Source organism: Triturus cristatus, chromosome 12 (assembly GCF_964204655.1).
Source record: "Triturus cristatus chromosome 12, aTriCri1.1, whole genome shotgun sequence".
Lineage (NCBI taxonomy): Eukaryota > Metazoa > Chordata > Amphibia > Caudata > Salamandridae > Triturus > Triturus cristatus.
In genome coordinates, this window is record NC_140595.1 from 47,823,879 (window position 1) to 47,846,342 (window position 22,464).

Here is a 22,464-nt window from a genome sequence, read left to right on the forward strand (position 1 = left end):
AGTGCCCCTCGGGTGTTCACGAAAGTGATGGCGGTGGTCGCAGCTCATCTGCGCAGATCAGGGGTTCCAGTCTTCCCCTATCTCGATGACTGGTTGTTGAAGGCGGGCTCGCCCCAGACAGTCGTCTCCCACCTCCAGACTACGGCGGATCTCCTGCATTTGCTAGGGTTTTCCATCAACGTGCCGAAGTCACACCTGAGCCCCTCTCAGAAGCTCCTCTCAGAAGCTCCTCTTCATCGGAGCGGTTCTCGATTCGGCGCAGTTCCGGGTTCATCCACCGGAACAGCGGGTCCGGGATATACAGGCCCTGATTCCCATCTTTCGGCCTCTATCCTGGGCTTCGGTCAGGCTAGTGTTGCGGCTTCTGGGGCTGATGGCCTCCTGCATCCTACTAGTGCATCACGCCAGGCGGCGCATGCGGGCTCTGCAGTGGGACCTGAAGTTTCAGTGGGCCCAGCATCACGGCAACCTGTCCGACCATGTCTTGATCTCGGAGGGCACTGCACAGCAGTTGCAGTGGTGGCTCACGGACCGCGATTGGGTCACGGGCAAGAGCCTCTCCCTACCCCTACCGGAGCATGTCGTAGTGACGGATGCGTCCCTCCTGGGATGGGGTGGCCATATGGGAGAGGCGGAGATCAGAGGCCTCTGGTCTCCGGCGGAGTCTCGCCTCCACATCAACTTGTTGGAGCTGAGAGCGATCCGACTTGCACTGAAAGCCTTCCTTCCCTCTGTCCGGGGAAGTGTCGTGCAGGTGTTCACGGACAACACCACCGCCATGTGGTATTGCAACAAACAGGGCGGGGTGGGGTCGTGGACCCTTTGTCAGGAGGCTCTGCGCCTCTGGATATGGCTGGAACACCAGGGCATCACCCTGGTGGTTCAACATCTGGCGGGCACTCTGAACGCCAGAGCAGACTAACTCAGCCGCCGGTGCATGATGGATCACGAATGTCGTCTGAACTCCGAGGTGGCGCAAGGTCTCTTTCAGCAGTGGGGAGAGCCTTGGTTAGATCTATTCGCCACCGACGAGAACGCGCAATGTCAGCAGTTCTGCGCGTTGGAATTTCCAAGGCGGCACTCGCTCGGCGACGCTTTTCGTCGCGAGTGGAGTTGCGGTCTGTTGTACGCCTTTCCGCCTATACCACTTCTGCCCAGAGTGCTGAAGAAGATCAGGCGCGACCGGGCCCAAGTCATCTTGGTGGCTCCGGATTGGGCACGAAGGTACTGGTATCCCGAGCTACTCAGTATGTTGACCGATCCTCCGATACGTCTGCCCCTTCGGGAGAATCTTCTGTCGCAGCAGCAGGGGACGGTCCTCCACCCGAACCTGTTCAGCCTCCACCTCCATGCGTGGAGAATGAGCGGCGGCAGTTGATGCCATTTGACTTGCCTCCTGAAGTCTGTGATGTCATTCTGGCAGCCAGGCGTCCCTCCACAAAGACGGTATACGCCTGCCGGTGGAACAAATTTGTGGCATGGTGCACAGCAAAGGCTGTGGATCCCCTTTCCGCCCCTCTTTCTGAGGTTCTCCTCTTACTTCTTTCTTTGGCCCTGCAGGGCTCTGCCCTGGGCACCTTGAAAGGTTATCTTGCTGCCCTCTCTGCCTTCTTACGGCTTCCTGATCAGCCCTCTCTTTTCAAGTCCCCTGTAGTGTCACGCTTTCTTAAAGGCATTACTCACACGTTCCCTCCTGTCCCTTTCGTAATGCCTCAGTGGGACTTGAATCTTGTCTTAACATTTCTGATGTGCGCTCCCTTTGAGCCTCTTCACAATTGTCCTCTTTGTCTTCTAACTCTTAAGACTGCTTTCCTGGTAGCCATCACCTCGGCTAGACGGGTGAGTGAGCTCCAGGCTCTATCGTCCAAGCCTCCTTTTCTATCTGTTCATCCGGACAAGGTTGTCCTTTGGCCTCGTTCTTCCTTTCTACCGAAAGTGGTGACCCCCTTTCATCTTGGGCAGTCTGTCACCTTGCCCACCTTCTTTCCGCCTCCGCATCCTTCCAAAGAGGAAGAGCGGCTCCACCGTCTGGACCCAAAATGTGCGCTCTCCTTTTATTTGGACCGCACAAAACAGTTCCGAGTGGACGACCAGCTTTTCGTTGGCTACGTTGGTGCAAAGAATGGAAAAGCTGTGCACAAACGGACCATCTCCCGGTGGGTCGTTTTGTGTATAAAAATCTGTTATTCCTTGGCAAAAAAGGACCCTCCTGTTGGGCTGCGAGCCCATTCTACTCGGGCCACGGCGGCTACTACTGCTTTGGGACGGGGAGTCCCTTTGCAGGACATCTGTCAGGCGGCGACGTGGGCTTCGCTGCACACGTTTGCCAGGCACTATTGCCTAGACAGCCAAGTCCGGAGGGATGGCTTCTTTGGCCGTTCTGTCCTCCTGGACTTTCTGGTGTGATCTTGGTTCGCAGACCCACCACCGGGGTTGGTATTGCTTGGGTATCTATTCTAAGGTGAGGATTCTAACTAACGTGTTTCTTTCAGATGAACAAGTTACTTACCTTCGGTAACGATGTATCTGTAAGAAACATTAGTTTGATTCCTCACCGACCCACCCATCCTCCCCGTTCTGCGAACTGACATCTAGGGTTAAGGTTATCCCTTTCAGGGCCCTAGATTTTTTGCCACCAGTGTCGGTCTCTTGCATGGCTCTGCGTTCCTGGCGCGGAAAGCTATGTACAAGAACTGACGTCAGCGCGCAAGGGCGGCGTCTAAGTACTCCGACGTCGTCATTCCGGCGCACGGCGCCGACGACGGACGCGGAGCCGCAGACGACACCTAGCGACGCGCAAGGGGTATTGCTGACGAAAAATCTTCCGGATCCAGTCTGACGCCTGGGGATATTCTAAGGTGAGGAATCTAACTAACTAATGTTTCTTACAGATACATCGTTACCGAAGGTAAGTAACTTGTTCTACGGGACTGTTCTTCAGGACTTAAGGTGAGTATGGGGCAAAGTCCAAGGCCAAACCAACAGGTCACATCCGGAGGCTCTGGGGCATCCGGGTGCCGAGGTGTGGCATGGCATCGTGTGTACCATTCACTTCAGTAGGAGAACGGTCTGGTTACAAAGAGACTGCAAGCAGGGACCAGGGTAGCCATCTATTGGAATCCACAGTAGGGCTTGACCCTTGAGTTCCTCGGGCACGTGGGCACACCTTTAGTCCCCTTCTCCTCGGGCTGTGGGGCTCGGGTGCAGTGGTGTTTTTTGGCGTCAGATCCAGAGGTGGAGTCTCTCCTGTTTGGATGGGGCCTGCAGAAAGAGGCTGCAGGCGGCCACTGGAATTCCAGTCTGGGCAACGTGGGTCTAGGTACCCCATTGGCACCGTTGCCTTCGACTCTGGAGTGTGGGTGCATAGGGGCTTTTAGGCATCGGGTGGTGGCGGTCAAAGAGTCACTCTTTGTCTTTGGTCTCTGCAGTGGGAGGCAAACGGGACAAGTGGGCCACTCTCAATGTGGGTTTCACTGTCCCTGAAGTCCCTTGACATGCAGGTCGGTCTACCTCAGCGTTGTTGTCTGGACAAGACACAACAAGCCTTGGCTTCTGCAAGGGGTCAGTACCCCTGGTAGCAGTACTGTACAGCTCCAGTTGGTCCTGGCGTACTCGCACTTGGAGGACGGATCTGACCTGTAGGAGCACTGCTACCTCTTCCTTGGCAGCTGCTGCGTCGGTAGTCCCCGTAGGCTGCAGGTTGGTGGACGAGGTCTTGCTTCTTTGTTGCCTGCAGCTGCAAGGTAGTAGCTCTTATACTCCAAGGGAGTTTCTCTGGCGATTTGCAAAGCACTGGCAGCCCTCTGGGTTTCTTTGAGTTGGCACAGTGGCTGGGTGAGTTGGATGCTCCATGAGGGTTGGGTGCAGCAAGCAGGCTGGCAGGGTTGGCCCCAAGTCAGTTGTGCTCCTCAGTTCTTGGGTCAGCAGTCTTTTTCGTTGTCGACTTCTTCGTTTTGCCCATTGAAATCTAAAGTTCTGGTATCAGGGGCCCCTTAAATACTCAAATTAGGGGCATTAAGGGAGGTGAGGGGTAGTAGCCAATGGGGTACTTACTTCTGGGTTCACTATACCCTCTAGATGGCCACTTCCTATGGGGAGTGGGCATCACCCTGTCCCAAAATTCCTACTAATTGCACCACACACAAGTTGGTGGAATCCTAAATGTGATGTTCACTTCAGGCTTGGTCACCCTAGAGGTGTGCTCAGCCTGGCAGTGCAACACACATCCTCTCCTTGAGGGAAGCAAGATTTGCATACGACAGTGAATCTTTGAAGCTCTGTCCCTTGAAATGCTAATTCACAGGTCATCCTGTGGGAGGGGCTGTAAACACCATCTGCCCGACCAGGCTTTGTTTCTGACCTTCTGAGAGCAAAGGCCTTCACCCCTGGGGGTCAGAAACTTGTCTGTGGTGGCAGGCTGGCTAGGACCAGTCCGTCAGCATACCAGTAGTTGGTAGGTTTTCAGGGGGCACCTCTAAGGTGTCCTCTGGGTGCATGTATTAATAAATCAGTCACTGGAAGCAGTGTGGCTTATTAATACAAGGTGGTTGATACCAAACACTTTGGTGTCAGTGAAGACATCATGTAGCTTTAAAACTTGTTTCTGATCAGTGCCCAGCATATGTATTTAAAATGGCTTTCCTGATCACTTGTACTAACAGTAATTAAACTGACCAGCACAGGAACGTATCTGCTCTTGCAGATATGTCCACACATCTAGTATAGTGCTCCCTGCCATAGGGCTGTAAGGCCTGCTGTAGGTGTGACATAGCTATACTGCCATGCAGTGTCTGCTGGCATGGCACTCAGGCTGTGTGCTATGATGTGTTTTCACTTATTCAAGTACCTTGTCACACAACCTTCAGTGACAGTCTAAGTTTGGTGCTGGGTCCCTTAGAGTGGCACAAGATATGCTGCAGCTTTTAGGGACCCTCTTTAGTACCTATGCTCTAGGTACCAGGGCTACCACTTACTAGGGACTAACAGGCGTTATAGGCTTTGTCACTTGGGGATCAAGTGACCAGTTGTCTTGCTTTGGGGAAGAAACACTGCCAGGTCCCCAGTGCACTTCAGTCAAAGTTGTATCAAATACCAGTCAGAAAGTAGGGGGGGGGGGGAGAACTACTGCAACAAAAACCCAGTTTCCTACAGGGAAGAACGGAATCAAATCTGCTTGAGCCCATGAGGTTTAAGCTTTAACATGGGAAGGAGTATCCTGTTGATGATCAGCTCTTCATAGGGACTGTTCGTGCTAAACAATGTAAGGCAGTACAGAAGAGGACTCTGTCAAACTTTGTCCCTGTGCATAAAGATGTGCTATGTTCTAGCTTCTAGATGGCTGAAGGGCCCATTCCACCACAGCTTCGACCACTATCCTCGCATTCCAAATGGGAGTTCCTGTCTTGGACATCTGTCAACCTGTAAAGGCTGTCTTATTGCCCGCTGGGTTCTGCTGGATTTTATGGTTAGTGTCCACTCCTCACACCCTCCACCTGAGAAGTACTACTTGGGTATCTATTCCAACAGTGAGGAATCTGCATTTAGAAGTATCCATCAGAAGAAAAAGTTACTTCCCATTGGTCATGCTCTTTCTGGTGAATACGCCCCACTTCCCCATTCTATGGAGTAGGTTTCTCCAAAAGTCTTAAGTTAGTTTTCGTCACTCTCTCGTTTACAGTTTGCCAAGGTTGATTTGTGTTTTTGGGTAAAGAGCAACAATACATAAACTAACGTGTGAGCGGGGATGGCATATACACAGCTCCGCTTCACCATTTCCTGTGTAATGCAAAGCCATTCCAGAGTCAGATAGCGCCAACTGTTGGCTATCTCTGGTATCAAATACTGAAGTGTGTTTATTGAAATGAATTAAGTAATTGCCCCATTTTCATCTTTACAGGAGTCAACAAACACTACACTAAATCTGGTTAAAAGTTTTGGTATCCGTTCTCTCAAATCTAAAATGCAATAGGGGTGAACATATGCACTAGTACATGTAGCACAGTTTCTGAAATGTAACATCTCTAAACCTAACAGTTATAATCCCAAAATGTATTTATTTATTTATTTATTTATTTTGATCATGTGCTGTGGACTGTCCAGTTCACCAAACAATGATTCCATAACCTAAAATGAAAGAAATGGGGGATTTTGAGGCATATACCCGTGTCTTCTCTGGTTCAAGAGATCCTGAATGCCATAGTTTGCAGCCCTAGCTCTGTTGAAGATACAAGCTATACTGTCTTTTCATTGAAAGGTGTAGAATCCATGTTTTTGTTTTTAGGTTTTATATGGCGCAAACTAGCCCGAAGATATCCGGAATCGGAGCGCTTTACATGAGCACCAGTTTAGTTACAGATGGACACATTCATTTTGAGGTCTCGTCTGAGCCAGCGCAAGCGCTTGTCTGCAAGACATTCAGTATGTAGGCTTTTAAAAGTCCTACCAAAAGCTGGCTGGCCTAGAGCGTGCGGTTACGCGCACAATGACTAGCAGAGGGCCATCTGGCTTTCCTCTCTCGTCATGGTGCACACACATCACACACCACTTGCCAGCCTGCTTTCACTTTTATCATTGCGCGCACCACTCGTGTCCTTTTTTCCTTTTTTTAGGTTTCGCCTTGCCGTGCTTGTTTACTTATGCCGCAGTGTATGTCTGTCTTACGCCCCTCACATGCGTCCACAGACGACACTACACCGCCCCTTTCTTGACTACTGGTATTGGCACTACCTTCTGATTCCTCTCGTATTACGGACTCCCCCCTTAAACAGGAGCTAGAAACGTCGGCCCGATGTCGAGTCTTCGCAGGCTGGCGATGGTGGCCTTTGTTCCAGTTGAGCTGCGGCCAAGAGGTGCGAGGAGGGGTTAGATATTGAGAAATTGGCTTCTCTCTGCGTAGCACCTGCTCTCCCTGAAGCCAGGCAGCGCTCCACAAGATGCGCAGAGCACCCTCGCCCCATCCTGCAGCCCCCTCCCCCTCTAGCAGTAACATATCTTTGCATTGTATCCCTTCGAGCCAGATGGTTGACTAAACCCCATCCCCCACCCACAAAGCAGAGACCCCCCTTTGCAGTTAGGCCGCGTGCTTCGAAGGCACTTCCTTGTGGTCACTAAGCACTGGACTCACCCCTCCAGTCAAGCAGTGAAAACCACTTGCACATGAGGGAAGGAAGACAAGGGATAACGGAAAATGCGACCCTCTCCAACCAGCAGACAGACAGACCCCCTCTACAGCTAAGGAGCTTGGTCCCGCTCCAAGAAGAGCGAGCTGAGCAGACACATCTTCGGCCAGTGGAGTCCCCTGGCGGCCTGCGGGGAGGCCAGTCAACATGTCCATTACCAAGAAGCAATATTGTTGGTCCTTCCAACTAACAACACTTGATACAGAATAAACTGGTACTCGCTGACAGCAGCTACCGAATTTTGCAGGTAGTCGCAGTCTCAATAAATCGGTAGAGAAATCCAGGTACCTCTGGTAGAGGCTTTTTGTTCGCTTAAAGAGAATCGAACCCAATCAAGAAAAATTACAATCTTAAAAGTTCATCCAAGTTAAACGAAAAAAGATATTCAGTAAATCAAATTCTAATGATCCTTTTCATTTCAGACTTCCTCCGGGAAAGTAGTCCCTGTGTTAACTTCCAGATGAGGGAGACTGCGCTTGTGTTTTTCTATGTTATGTCTGCATTAACGTGTTAACATTTCTGGTCATTTGGACAGTGTCAGCCGACTGCATTGGTGTCAATAAAACACCTGCTTCATTCCATACACAAGTCGATGCACATGCATTCGCACTTACGTTTTCAAAACCACTTTCTTTGTACAGGGCTGCGCAACAGCAGCATGATTTTCCCACTCAATGTAATCCATCAATACTCCTAGTACACCCTGACCTTTACATGAAACCCCCAGTTGAACAGCAGCACTAGGCTGCTGTTTGGTTTACAAAGCACTAATAGTCATAAATATATAAAATAAATAGCAAGCCTTTATTTACAGGCGAAATGAAGTGAAATTGGTAACTTGAAAGGCATGCAATTAGAAAACAAGCATTGGCATAGCCAATAGGTCTCGCCTTTGCGACCTTATAAATGTTTAGGCATGCAACAGTTGCTGTTGTTGCAACAAGGATATTTTGCTGCATAACTAAATACTTATAAGGTCCCAAAAGCGAGACCTATTGGCTATGCCAATGCTTGTTTTGTTAGGCACGGGGGGATTAAGTGATTTGCCCAGAATCACAGGATGTTGAGTGTTGTTGCAGAGACTCTAACCCGGATCTACATCTTCGAGGTCGACTGCTCTAGCCGTAAGGCTACATCCTCTCCCCAACCTGATGAGATGTGAGAAACTGTACTAGTTAGAATAGAACAAGTCATGCTTAAATGTGTAACTCTTTAGGACTGGAAGGACTTTATTCGTTCTGAAGGTGGTTGAGGTCTGCATCACTGAACCAAGGGCTTTAGTCCATGTGTGCAGATGTCACGGGGGTTAAGAGTGTAGGAAAGCTGTTGTGCCACGGTGGAAGTGGTAAAGTAAATTTGGAAGAAGTCAAGATTATGCCTCCAGTATTAGTAACTGCAGATATTGTAAGTTGATCACTAGCAATTGAGTTTTTAGAACTGGGCATACATGAAAAAAGATAGCAGGCGACCTGGCAGTGCTTTGCAGTTGTTTGGCCATATTAAAAAACATTAAATTGACTAGAAGGGAGCAGATCCAAAATAGAGCGTTATTAGAAGAAAATAGTGAGAAAGTTTTCAAATTAATATATAAACCAAGTGATCGGCATGGGGTTTTTGGGAGCATAGGGTGGTGGCTGGCAAAGGAGTGCACCTATGGGTTGGGGGAAGTGAAAACCGGGGTAGAGAGAAAGTAAACACATACACTCGGTAGAAAAGAAGAGAGTCACCTCAGGCATGTAGTGAAAAGACATAGCTTATCCAATGAGAACAGTGAGAGACCGAAAGGGTCTTAGTCAGAACAAACGCAAGAATCGCCATTGTATCAGGAGCTGGGAACTGAAATGAATAACAAAGCCATCCGATCATGAGTGAAGGACTGAGCCAGAACCCACTCAATGTGTACATTATGTATTGGAAGCAATAGGTCTGGCCAGCAGACAGCTAAAGCTGTGTGTAGCTGAAACCTAACTTAGCTAAACATTAAGGGAAAGGAGGGATACTACTGCATGCTTAACTCGCAAATTAAATAAGGAAATAACTAAATTAAACTCAAAATTGTCACAAAAACTCAAAATGATTGGGAAACGGTAATAAAAATACGGACAATTGATTAATCATCTGCAATTATTGTCAAATTAATCAGCCTGTGAAAAAATGCCATTAACCATTTTCATCTGCACTGGAAATCAAGGACCAGACCGATGGAAGTAAATGGTTATTTCCAAATGTACCAAATCGAGGCGATTTGTTATTTATGAGAAGATTGCAGAGTAAGTCTGATGTCCAGCACAGACGTTGTTTGGGTGGAATGGCAGCATTGTTAATGATCAGTGTTGAATTGGTAGCTGAAACCAGGTGTGTATACCAGGCTTCCAATGCAGATTGTGTTTTTAGTAGGCAAGGGGATGAAACACCGTGGGCCTGGGCCATGAAACGCAATGGGTAGAATATGAGGAGGTGCCGTTTAAGTCTGCGTGAAGGGGGGGGGGGGGGGGGGAATGAAAAATTGCTGCGCATTCTTTGAGCATTACAAAGATGGACCTGGGAGTGCTTGTGTGTGTCAGAAGTGCAGCTCCTGCCAGGAAAATGAAGAACTCCTATTTTTCTGTAAACTTGGCAACAGGGAGATCCTTAGAGGTTTGGAATAGCTGGCTGAGTGGAAAAGTGAAAGCAAAGGTATTTGGAGTAGAAACTGGAAGGACGAGCGAGCAGAAGGGTTACTCGTTCTGCAGTTTGCGTATAACTCCTGCATAAAGAAAACAAAAAAAACCAGACCCACTTTCTTTCTTATTCTCCTGCCTCGGTATATTGTTCACAAAATACATTCTTGGCCATTTTGTGTAGGGGCATAGACTGGTATGATTAGACCTGGAAGAATAACTTCTCTTTTTTCTGTTTTAATGAGTATTTTGTTCTCTTCTAGGATGAGAGAAGCATCGTCGCGACCTAAGCGAGAGTACCAGCCAAAGCCCAGAGAAACCTACGACTTTGGGGATGCGGACCAATCCAATGGGGGATTCTCCTGCAACGCGCCTAGCAAAGTCCCAGGTAGATGACACTCACTTCTGTTTCTTGTGAGCATATAGATTTCCAGGAGAAGCGGTTGGGCTTTGTAATGGATGTTCCTTGGCTTGAAGAACAGGCGCTGAGATTGTCAATAGCAGTGTGGGGTTCGAAAATTCCAGGAGTAGGTGATTTCCTTTTCTCTTAATAGTAAAGAAGTATTTAGGCCATCTCCAGGGCAAACATGGAGCCCACACAGAAGGGGTGCGATTGTGATCTGAGCCGGTTTGGTGGAATGTATGTTTACTGAACATCTCTTCAGAGACTTTTTAACAGTGCTGGGAGTCTTGTAATTATTTGATGAAAAAGTATCTTTTTGGTTGTAGCTTATGCCTCCCTTGTAATGTCACTTTGGCTTGTGTTTGTAGAGAAGCATGTGCTTGGGAACAAGATGGGTATTAATTTGATACCAGCTCTAACATAAGTGTTTGTCTTTGTGCAAACTGTTTACCAATATGTATATATTGGGTTTTACAAACCAACTGTAAAAATAAGTTTAGCACCACTGACCCTAAACTGCCATCTTCTTACACAAATCAATCAGTTTGCAAAATCCAACAAAACATGTGTACATTTCCCCTACACCCCCGCGATTGCCTGTAGGGTGGTCCTTGGGTCTGTTCATTGGTCGTATGTTTATCTAGGCACATATCTAGGCAACTCTTTAGCAGCCCTTCATCTTGCAGTTACTCTCTTCACCACAATGAGGCCCAAAGCCACCCACACATTCAAGTATGTTGGGCCTTTCCCTTTGGCAAACTGACACTTAAAGTGGGTGACTGCAGAGCGGAGCCCGTCCTCCCGGAGTCAATCAAAGCATTATTGACAAGCCTAGAAGCAGAGGGATATGGCCAAAAGAGCAATTCCGCCCTAGAGATGTCCTTCAGACACCATGTTGAAGACTCATGGTCTAAAGTCACCATGGCTATGGTGATAGGTGTTCTACTTTATTGAATCATGCCTGTGTCTAACATTCTCTTTTAGTTGACCAATTTGTGCCCGTCCTTTGGCGCCAACCATGAATGGGCCGATGATCAAACACCTTGGACCATGTTGTACACTGTATCAAACTAAATACAATTAATTTGGATATATTATTATGTAGCAGAATCATGTTTAACCAACTACTGCCATTCAGTTTAATGAACTAGTTCATTTACTTCTTTTTTTCTGAAAAAAGTCCCAACTGTAATGTGCCTCAAAGTGTATGTAAGCCACAAATTGTTACTCCTGTATGGATTTAGATGTGTGAAATCAAAAATATTGCAGAAAATGAGTACTTAGCAAACACAGGATCAAAGTCAAACCATTTACAGAAGATCAGAAAGCATAGGCTTGTCATGAAGGTGTTAGCCAACTAGAATAAAGAGCTTGTGTTTTTTAGTCTGGTTTTTGGTAATGTGACACAAAACCTGCCTACATGCACTGGGACTGCTATATCTTGCCAAAAGATGGTGCTAGATAACAAGGTTGGAAGGCGAGATGACGTGTGGATCATTTTGTGAAATCTGAGTCATTCTTTGAAAGCCAGTCATTTCAGATAATCAAGTACACACTCCCGCTTGGTGCCCATTTTTAATAAGGTAGTGTGTGCTCTGGTATTGTCAATGTACACCACAAACCAACATACCCTGGGGAAACAAAATACAGTATTTCAGCACGAAGGTAGGGGAAATAAACCTAAACTCTAGGATATAAATGTGCTGCCAACAGCCTTCTATTTGGTTCTAATCTTGACTTTAAAATGACAGAACGTAATGTACAAAAAAGTAAATAACGAACATGTTTTAGGTTGCTACCTAAATTCAGTTAGTGACAGAAGGTAGAGTGATTATTGGATCAGGGAGTTCTGTCAAGCAAGTAGGGGCCACAAAAGAAAAAAAGGGATTCCTTTAAATGTTTATATTTGTGCAGTTCTGATTATTATTTTCCTATTGCTTTATAGTCTCTCTCATCCTTAAATTTTAATTCTTTTGATAAGAGAAGGCAGGCATTAAATTATTTCAAGGTAAGCAAGCTGGTGAAACTAAAGTTTTACTTCTGAATGAAGTAAATTGAGCCCTTCGAAGATAACGTCACTTGGTTAAATTTCCTTGCTTCCCGTACTAAACAAGCTGCAACGTGAATCACAAATTCCTGGGAGTGCAAGCTGAAGCAAGTTGTAAAAAGAATGTCTTGATCCATAGGGGGAAAATGCTAATAGATCTTTATGATGGTACTCCTAACTGCAGATCCCACCCCTTAGAATATTCCCCAGGTGCCAGATCTTGTGATCCTCCCTCGCTGCACTATGTGGGGCTCTGAGCAGGCTCTCTACTGTCCCAGAAGTGATGGAGTGGAGCTGCATATAAATGACACCCATAAGCACTGACATCAGTTCCTTTCCACGCTTTCTGACATGTATCTGAAACTCTGCTGTCTAACTTGTCGCTTTTCTTGTGTCTTCCATAACTTGAATCCAGCGTACCAGGGAACAGTGTAGCCTCAGAAAACTATAGGTTTCAAACCATGCCTTGACAAATGTTGGTAACTGATCTGCATGAGGTGTCTCTGGTATCTGGATGCAGGCCATGGGTCGTTGTGCAACAAATATGCCATTGTGCACCCGAATGTGATTGGAACCAAAAAAGAGTAGCTGTATGTTGCCGAACATAAGTGGCGGCCCTCGCATATGTCTAACTCCAAGTCATGGGCATGGACTCCGTGCTGCTCCCAAGGCTGTTCCTGCGAGGAGGCTACCTCCGGAAAGTCGAAAATGTAAAGTCCAAATGCAAAAACAATACACTAAGTAGGACTCAACCCTACCACACCACTCTGTTTTCAAAGAGAAGGCACAAGGGCACCACAATGTCAAGTCAGTCTACCTTAAGGTCCTTGGTCGTTTAGCCGATTCCCCAGCTGATTCCGATGCGCCCTGAGTTTTTTGGGCTATCGATGATGCCTCAACAAATTGATGCCTTGAAGGCTATGCTGCAGATTTTTGGCACTCTGTTTGGCATGCATTCAGACCCTAGAGAACCTCAGGGGCCTCCAGTTGGGATCCGGTCAGCAGATTTGTCTTCAGCAGCAACTGACATTTTGGGAGCGACTTCAGGCCACGTACTAACTTTATTAAAAACATCAAATCCTTCTCCAAGACCTGCACCGGGCCCTTCATGAGTGACCGGCGTAAGGAGAGAATCTTGTGCTATTTCTGATGTCAGACACTGATGAACCAATTCCAGTTTGAATCAGCGATTTAAGATTTAAAAAGAGCTCTTCATACAGCTTGACTCTGAACCAGTGTATGTACCAGGGAGGACGCAAGAGCAGAGGCTTCATTATCTTTTTTGGCTCTAACTCCGAACAAGGTATGCCCCAAGAGGGAGATGATGATGGGGATGTTTTTGAGGGAGATGATGGGGATTTTTATACCTCCTCACTATGCAGATGACCACTTTTACACGGGCTTAAAAATGGCCAATGGGCTTGATACCTCCACAGGAATCGGGGTTTGACCTGCCACTTGGACCACCCTTGGAAGAGAGTGCATCATTTTCAGTAGTTGTACAACGAGAAGCTGAGGTCCTAGATTTGCAGCTGTCTTCAGTCAAAACCAAAATGAACGTCCTTATGCAGATGTTGCAGCCTGGCCAGCCACATCTGAGCCACTGCTGCCCTTTACAATGCACTCACCAATTTCTTGATGGGCACTTGGTCAAAGCCCTGTTTCTGCCCACTGGTAAATAAGGAGGTGTCCAGGCATCACAGACCAGTTCCTGGTAATCCAGATTTTTTTCACTAAACTTCCTACTCCTGTGGAGAGGCTGCAGTCAGCAAGAAGACTCTTAATTCATTCCCCACAACTCCTCTGGAATGGGTGAATTGGGAGTCTAAGATGAAAGCGGCTTTCCAAAAACATATGTTCTCTTCTGCTAGCCAGGCATTGATATGTCAATGTTGTTTGTTTATAAGTTCACTACACGCATGTTCTCTGGGACATGGCCATTGGAATCTTACTGGCGGTCCTGGAAAACCTTAGCACCTCTCTTGCTCAGAAAAATCCTTACTGACGAGACGCAGGCAAGTATGTGATTCATGCCGTCCTAGATACTTCTGATAACTGGGAAGGGCTCTTGGCATGATGTTGTGCCTCTCCGACATGCTTTCCACAGTGTTTTTTGGAAATGTACAAGATTTCTTAAGGATGTGTCCTTTGATGGCTCACACCTTTTTGTTGGAAAAGCTGATTTTTCCTTGAAGCGCTTTAAATATAGTGGAGCTATGGTGCTGCCTCTTGACTTCTGGCAATCAGAAAATTCAGGGGCTACTCCATGGGCTAACGTACAGGCTTTGATAGTCTTTGCAAACACTGCATCAATCACCTTTGTCCTTCCAAGGCTGGGGACATGGGTCTGGCATGCAACACGCAGGTCAGCAGGGCCACCAGTCCACCTAGTCCCCTTCTGCTGTGGCAAAAACCACCAATTACTTTAGTTTGCCCTAGTGGCACACACCCATCCTGCGAGGGTCAGGTTATAGCACTTCCTCCCAGAGCGGCAATCCATTATATCAGACAAATGGGACCTACAAATTGATCAGCATGGCTGTGTCTAACCCTTTATATTTTCTTGTCAAATCTCTCCCCCCACCACCAATCAAACGACTTTCAGAGGAGCCCCTGTCAATTCTGTTACAGGAGGTGCGAGCGTAACTCACTGGAGGTGCAATCAAGAGGGTTCTGGACTCCAAAAGAGAAGAGGGTTATTACTGTTGCTATTTCTTTGTGCCAAAGGAGGACGAGGGTCTCTGACCTATTTTGGACCTTCGACTTTGAATGCCTTCCTGCCAAAGTACAAATTCAAAATGCTCACCGTTGCCAAGATTCTGTTTGCTCTGACCCTGGGGATTGGATGGTAGCCTTGGACTTGCAGGATGTGTATTTTCGTACACCCATCCTGCAGTCCCACAAATGTTACTTGTGATTCATAGTAGGCCAGGAGCACTTTCAGGTTGTCGTGCTCCACTTCAGCCTCACCAGCGCACCTGTTCCCTAAAGTGGTGGTGTTGGTCGTTACCCACCTTCAGAGTTATTTGAAAACTGGTTTCCCAGAGCTTGCCGACTGGCTGGTGAAGATGGGCTTGCCACAGTCAGTCGTAGACCACCTGCAGACTAAGGTGAACTTTCTGACATCATTGCGGTTGAGGAGCAAGAAAACAAAGTCTCACCTGACTCCTTAGCAGAGGCTTCCATTCTTTGGAGCAGTCCTGGATACACTACCAGTCATGGCCATCCCTTAGCCGCAACAGGTCCAGGACATTGGTGCTATGACCCCAATCTTTCGGCCTCAGTCCCAGATCCCAGTAAGAGCAACTCTGAGGCTTGTTGGCCTCTTAACCTCCTCCATCCTCCTTGTTGATTAATCCAGGTGGCACATGCAGGCCCTAAAATGAAATCTGAAGTTTTAGTGCGCCCAGCATCAGGGAAATCTAGTGGATGCCATTGAGATTTAAAAGGAGATGGGTCACAATCTGCATTGGTGGCTGCTTAAATAAAATTGGTCCAGAGGCAGGCCCATTCCTCATTGAGAGTTGAGGTGACGGACGCATCTCTCCTGGGCTGCGAAGGTCATCTGAGTGGGGTGGCAATGGGAGGGCTTTGGTCTCTAACAGAAGCCCGGATCCATATCGTTCCGTTGGAGTTGAGACATTTCTCTACTTCAGTAGGACTTTCTTTCATCCATCAGGTGGAGGCTGGTGTAGGTTGTCATGGACAACACCACTGACATATGGTATTGCGACAAGCTGTGCAGACTGGGGTCCTGTGCCAGGAAGGTCTGTGCCTCTGGAGCTGGTTGGAGCATCGGGCGTTTTTCTGATTGTGAACCACTTAGTAGAATCCTTGAATGCCAGGCCGAATGAGCTAAGCAAGTGGGGAGAACCCTGACTAAATCTTTTCCACACATCCAAGAACATGCAGTGTAAAAGGTTTTGTGTGTTGGATTTACTGCAAGAAAACCTGCTATGAGATGCACTCCAGCAGGAATGGCACACTGGACTTCTGGATGCCTTTCTGACTACGCTTTTCATTCTCCGACTTTTTAAAAAGATCAGGTACGATTGGGGCCAATCATCCAAATGCCTCTGAATTGGGTCAGAAGGGTGTAGTTCCCAGAACCTCTGGGCATGACCATCTGTCCTATCATTAGGCTATCGATTTGAGAAGGATCTTCTGTCACAGCAGCAGAGCAGGATTATCCATCTGAACCTGTGCACCTGGTACTTCTATACGTGGAGAGTGAGAGACAGTAGTTAACAGAGTTTAATCTGCCTCCTGAAGCGGTGGATGTCGGCCTCACCACCAGGCTCCCTTCCATGTAGTTCCTTTATGTCGCGCACTTGAAACAATTTGTGACCTGTATGATATCTACAAGATTGACCTTTTACAAGTCAAGCTGTCAGTTGTGTTCTTTGTTCATTTTGTCTTTGGCCCAGCAAGGTTTTGCAGGGGGCACTGTGAAAGGTTTTTTGTTGGCACTTTCAGCCTTTCTGCATGTGCCAGACCTACCGTCCTTGTTTAAACTCTTTTGTGATTAGGTTTATAAAAGGTTTGACACATTTTCTCTCAGACCATTTGTAATACCACATTGGGACCTTAATTTGGCCTTGCCATTTCACATGTGTATGCCTTTTGAGCTGATGCATAGGTACTTTCTATGTATCCTGTCTTTAAAAACTGGTCTCCTCTTCTCAATTACTTCAGCTCATCAAATGAGTGAACTTCTGCCACTGTTTGTGTAGCTGCCCTACTGCACTGTTTTCCTTGGCAAACTAGTGCTGAGGACTTGGGCAGCCTTTTTGCCCTACGTTGTTACTCTGTTCCATATTGGGCAATCCAAAATCCAGCCAGCGTTCTTTGCTGCTTTTGGACCCCCAAAAGTGATTTAATCTTTTATATTGACCATACCAAAGTCAACCATGGGTACGATCAGCTTTTTGCAGAGTTCTCCAGGGTGAAAATAGAGAAAGGCTGTGGAGAAGAGGACTCTGTCGATGTGTATAGTTGCATTGCAATCTGCTCTAGTCCTGCTGAAAAGCAACTGCCAGAAGGTTTGAAAGCGCACTCCACCAAAGCTAAGGCTGTTACCACTGCGTTAGAACATTGAATACCTTTCCTTGATATCTACAAAGCTGGGAACTGGGCGTCCGTGCATACATTCGTGAATCACTACTGCCTTCACAATATGCCCGGTGGAAAGGACATTTTGCCCGCTTGGTCCTGCAGAACTTTTTGTTATGAGCCCACTCCACAGACCCTCTACCTGGTCAGGTATTGCTTTGGTATCTATTTCAAGGGGATTAATCTTTGTTAAGAAGTATTCCTCAGAAGAACTATTTACCTTTGGCAATGCGCTTTCTGGGGGATACTCTTTCTAACTGCATATTCCTTATTGTCCTTTCTCCTCTCTGTTGTGTGGAGTGGCCTCTTTTTAACATCTCAAAAGATCCCAAATTGAAAACCGGCACACTAATACCAACAATTGTTAACTCTCCGCAGCTGAGAATGCAGAAGGAGAAAAATGTGAAACTGAATTAAGCGTGCATGGGTGGTGCTTATATATGGCTCCACTTTTAGCACTTCAGGGGCAGTACAGAGCCAATACAATGCTGGGCGGCATGCAGGACCATTACTGGAGAGAACATTCATGATCAGCTTCTTTTTGTACAGTTTAAATACTTCCATGGGATCTACCCGACTCCTTAGATGGACTGGCATTTTCAGAAAGGACCAGGGCCAGAACGCTTACGTTATCAAATAGCTATAGGGAATTTTATACGCACAGTTTGGACCTGGCCGTATTTGGATCACTTTTGGTCAGAGATTTTTCTTACACTTCAGTCTATTCTGGGGCGGCCAATAGACCAAAGTCCAAAATTGGCTTTGCTCAGTGTCCTGGGGGATGAGGACATCACAAGTGTGGTAAAGGTATTTTTGAAACATATTTTAACATTGGGGCAAAAGAGGCTTCTCTCAGAAATGTAGAAGTAAAGCATCTCTAAATGCCACGGTATAGAAACATGGCCTTGATAGAAGCTCTACCCTCGAGATTTCAATATACAAAGCTAGACGTTGTCCCCAAAAGCATTAAAAAAAATGCAAACGATGGGATAAATGTTTTGGATCTAGGTTGAACCATAGATCCGCTTAAAATGAAGTTAGCAATAGAGGTCACTAGATATGCATACATAATTGTAACTATACCTTTATTCCTGAATTCGACTGTATAACGGAAACCAGAACTGTACAATAAATGAAGCATAGTTTGATGTGGTGTTTGCATTTGTGATAATATATTAAATAAAAAATAGTAAAACCTCAAAGAAATAGATTTAAAAAAGAAAAAAGGGTTGCAGGAGCCAGTCGGGCACCTTGGGAGTATTCAAGGATGAGAAATCTGTGGTTAGATAGAATATCCGCCAGAAAGAGCGTTACTGAAGGCAAGCGACTTGTAAAGACAGATAATCCGTGCGTGCCCAAGTGATATTTCTTTTGAAGATCTCATTTTCATGGGTTAGTGTATAGGATAAGAAAAAACACATACTGTATGCTTTTCTTCCAGTTGGCCGATGACTACAGACAGACATGATTTTTGGAGATCCAGACTTGATCAGACCGATCAGTGATTTGCCCTCCATTGCCTCTTGAGGTGAAATGCCCATCCTTGTCAAACCTGGTCTTGCCAAAGGATGGGATAGAGTATTGCTGAACCTGTGCATCCTGGCTTGTATTTTTGGCATTTCTGTCTTTCATAGGGCATTGTACTCTAGTTTCTACTTTAGAGCCATATGAAACCCCCCTTCACCAGAATCTCTGATTTCAGCCATGGTTTTAATTCATCTACAAGAAACTAAAAGGGTGCCTTATGGCACGTTATAGTCTTAAAAACCTGGGATGAGATCTGTATAAGTCCAATATAGTTGATTAATTAAAAAAAAAAGAAATACTTTAAAAATGCTAAGCAAGATCATCTGTAGAGTATACCTATGCTGGAAAAAATTGCATTTAGTGGTAAGTATGTATTTTTTAATGAATTATTGTTCACTTGTTTAGTCCTCTCCTTTAACCCTCTGGGGAGTTTGTAGACTGGTGATGGTTTGAACTTGACTCATCCTTCCTTGTGTTATAACAGAGTTTAATGTATGTTTTAGTTTGTGTTTAACGTTGTCATGTCTTATGTTTCCTTTTTTGGGTGATGTTAGTGTCTTCCTCCTTCCGGTCTGAAAAACCTGCACGGACCCCGAGCAACAGGAGTTGTGAGTGTGCCCTCCCACACTCTGCATGCATGTGTCTTGCTGTCCTCTTTTTCATACACAGCCATGTGTAACATTAAGATATAACCATATGCCAGAATATTCCCAGGGGTAGCTTGGATGTCCAGAGGTGTGAGGTGGAAAGTACCATGTGGTAGTCATAAATAACTCTCATGCTTGTTGGCATCCCTTGAGATAGAAAGCACCTTGTTCATGTAGAGGACTAAAAGAACATGCTGTGATCTGAGTTGAAAATTATTGTGGTGTGGAGCTCCTTAGAGCCTTGATCTACTAGTCTCTTGTATCCAGCCGCTGATCTGCTCAAACTTAAGTGGTGAACTAGTGTTTTAGGTAAACAAAAGATGGGAAATTCAGTTGCATTGGAGGGACACAAAACTAAACTGAGCATACCAATAAACTCCACTGTTAAACGGTAAAACATGCTGCAGGACAATGTTTTGCAAGGCAGAGCTTTTACTCTTTATATACAGGTTGGTTTTTATCACTTGAATGCCCGTCTTAGAATATGTGTCATTCAGGATAGACACAACCTAATTAAACTTGTTTGTGGAGTAATTCAGTCACGCATACTTTACAAGTGATGCTAAAGGCAAGAGAGGGATATTTATGTGGCACAGACCTTAGAGTGATGTCCCATGAGGAAGAAAGTTCTGTTCATTTAGGGTCATCACAAGTGAGAAAATCCGAAGTTCTGAGCTTTTGTTAAGAGTGCGCAGTTTTTTTACTGATTATTGGAAGTCCACTTAGATGACAATCCAAATGGTTCATAGGAAGAATTGGTGCCATGAAAAGTAAATCAGTGTTCGGAAGGTCCTTGAAAATCATTTCCACAAATGAATTTACCTCATCACTTGTGTGGAGGTACGACAACAACCTCCTTTGAGGAGTCCCACATTCCATAACCTTGTTTTAGGGCAATACAAGGATACCCCATCTCCTCAATACAGTGAGTTTGGGTCTTTGTAGTGCACCAACGTTTTCATCTAATGTATCTGGGGTTTGTGTGCCTTGATGGCAACCACCATCAAATCATTACTTTTGTTTATTTATGTTCTTGTATCTTGTCATTGCCCTGGAATAGACTCTTTAATAATTTCTTATTAAATCCGCACTTGGTCATTTCGTCTTGGAAGAGCATTGTTCTTGGAGAAACACATCCTCTCTCTTTTATGAGCAAAGCCATCTGTTGAGTTGTTCGTCTCATTACTTCTTTTTGGGACATCCATGTCCTTGCTAGATTCCACATTTCTTCATGTGTTTAGTGGCTGTTCAGGTGCTTGGATGAGATCCACGTTTCATTATTCTTTGCGCTGTTGATGTCCACAGTAGATAACCACATTTCAACACCTGTCTTTGTTTTGTTGAGGTCCTTAAAGGATACACACCTAGTGTTGGCTATCCAACGCCCTTAAAGGATACAATAATCTCATCACTGCTGATGGGACATGTCCATTCCTGTCTGGAGTACAGGATTTAGAATCCTCAATATATTGAGGATCAACAAGGTGCAGTTCAGTCCAAATAACCTTGAAAGAACACAAACATGGTGTTTATATGAAGATCGTCGGAAGTCCTGAAGTGGGATGGCTTACTCGCTTGCATGATCCATCAATGAAGTAGACACAGCTGAGCATCCAAATGTTGCTGCTGCGACAGTGTATGCCCACGGCATTCGTGATGTAGAGTTAAAAGGCTGCCTATCACACCTCTCTCGGCTGGGTATTTTGTGGTATCTTTGGGTATTTTGTGGTATCTTTGTGCACTTCTTTATTCGTTTTTTTGTACCATATTAGTTTGAACCAGCGGGTTGTCAGCCCTATGCCTCTTAGGGTTCCCAGCTCTATGCCTCTTAGGGTTCCCAGCTAAAGCAATTCAGCCCAGAAGGTGCTGTACTGTGTGCAAGTCAAAATTCACATCCTCAACTAATGTAGTATTTATAGTTTTCAAAATATGAAACTACATAGAGATGATTTTTTTAATAAATGCAAATGACTAGCATAAGCTGCAAGGCTGCATAGGTGAATGTTTTCCAGTGGAGGTGTGTTGAGTGCCTCTGAAGATTGATAGTTTTCTATTTTCAATTCTTGAATTGAGTTGTGCCAGCCCAATACAGGGAAGATTCTAGGAGACGCGTCTTCGTATTTGAAAATATGAAACTACCCGGGGAGTGTGCCTCCATTTGTGCAGATTCCCATCTGCAGGGCCATGCTTTCCACTGTTCTTGAGAAAAACTCTCCTGTCGTATTTTGCAATTTCGTACATAAAAGCAGAGAAGTGCAACATTCAAAATTCCCTATTTGTGAGAGCCTGGACATTTTTAATAATGTTACACAGGGAGGGCAACAGCTTTAAAAGACTACTTCTCGGTCCATTCTGTTTCACCTTCTTTGATCAGTCTTGTTGTTTCTGTTTTTTTCTCAGTATCGAGAGATCTCAGGATTGCTGTCAGGAAGCTGGTAAACCTGGCAATGGATATGATTCTGTGATTCATCGTTAATTTCTGAGAATAGTGACACTTAAGTGTGCCAATTTCATGGTGACCTCCCATGTCCCGACAACAACTATTTTAATCTGTCGAGTTGGTCTTTGGGTTAATCCAGCAACTGATGCCATCCTGCGATTCCTCAATTTTCACATTCAGCTCTAGGCACTGAAGAACTAAACCACTTTCACAGCTTTCTTCTGTTCCCTCTTTTCAGTACTAACTGCTTTTATTTGCAAGCCAAGATGGTGTGCAGTCTTCGGTAGTATGCTGATATCATTCATGCAGCCTGCTACAACCCTTGTAGCTGTGGAGTGGGGTTGGCTGTTGGAAATTTGCGGCAGAGGGGCTGTTGGAAATTGGCAGCAGAGGGGTTGCCAGCATAATATGTTTGGGAACCAGGATGGGTGGATAAACGACCTTGTCATT

At 45.8% G+C, this 22,464-nt stretch overlaps 1 protein-coding gene across 2 annotated transcripts in view; it reads left to right on the forward strand.

Moving 5' to 3' along the window:
- Nucleotides 1-22,464, forward strand: part of SH3GL1 (SH3 domain containing GRB2 like 1, endophilin A2) — a 95,262-nt gene that overhangs the window by 67,956 nt on the left and 4,842 nt on the right. Inside the window, exons 8-9 of one of the 2 annotated variants that reach the window (XM_085638730.1) lie at nt 10,102-10,226; nt 19,482-19,535. In XM_085638730.1, coding sequence (XP_085494856.1) covers nt 10,102-10,226; nt 19,482-19,535 — 179 coding nt within the window. The remainder of the gene's footprint in view (nt 1-10,101; nt 10,227-19,481; nt 19,536-22,464) is intronic. The other variant, XM_085638731.1, reaches the window with a different exon arrangement.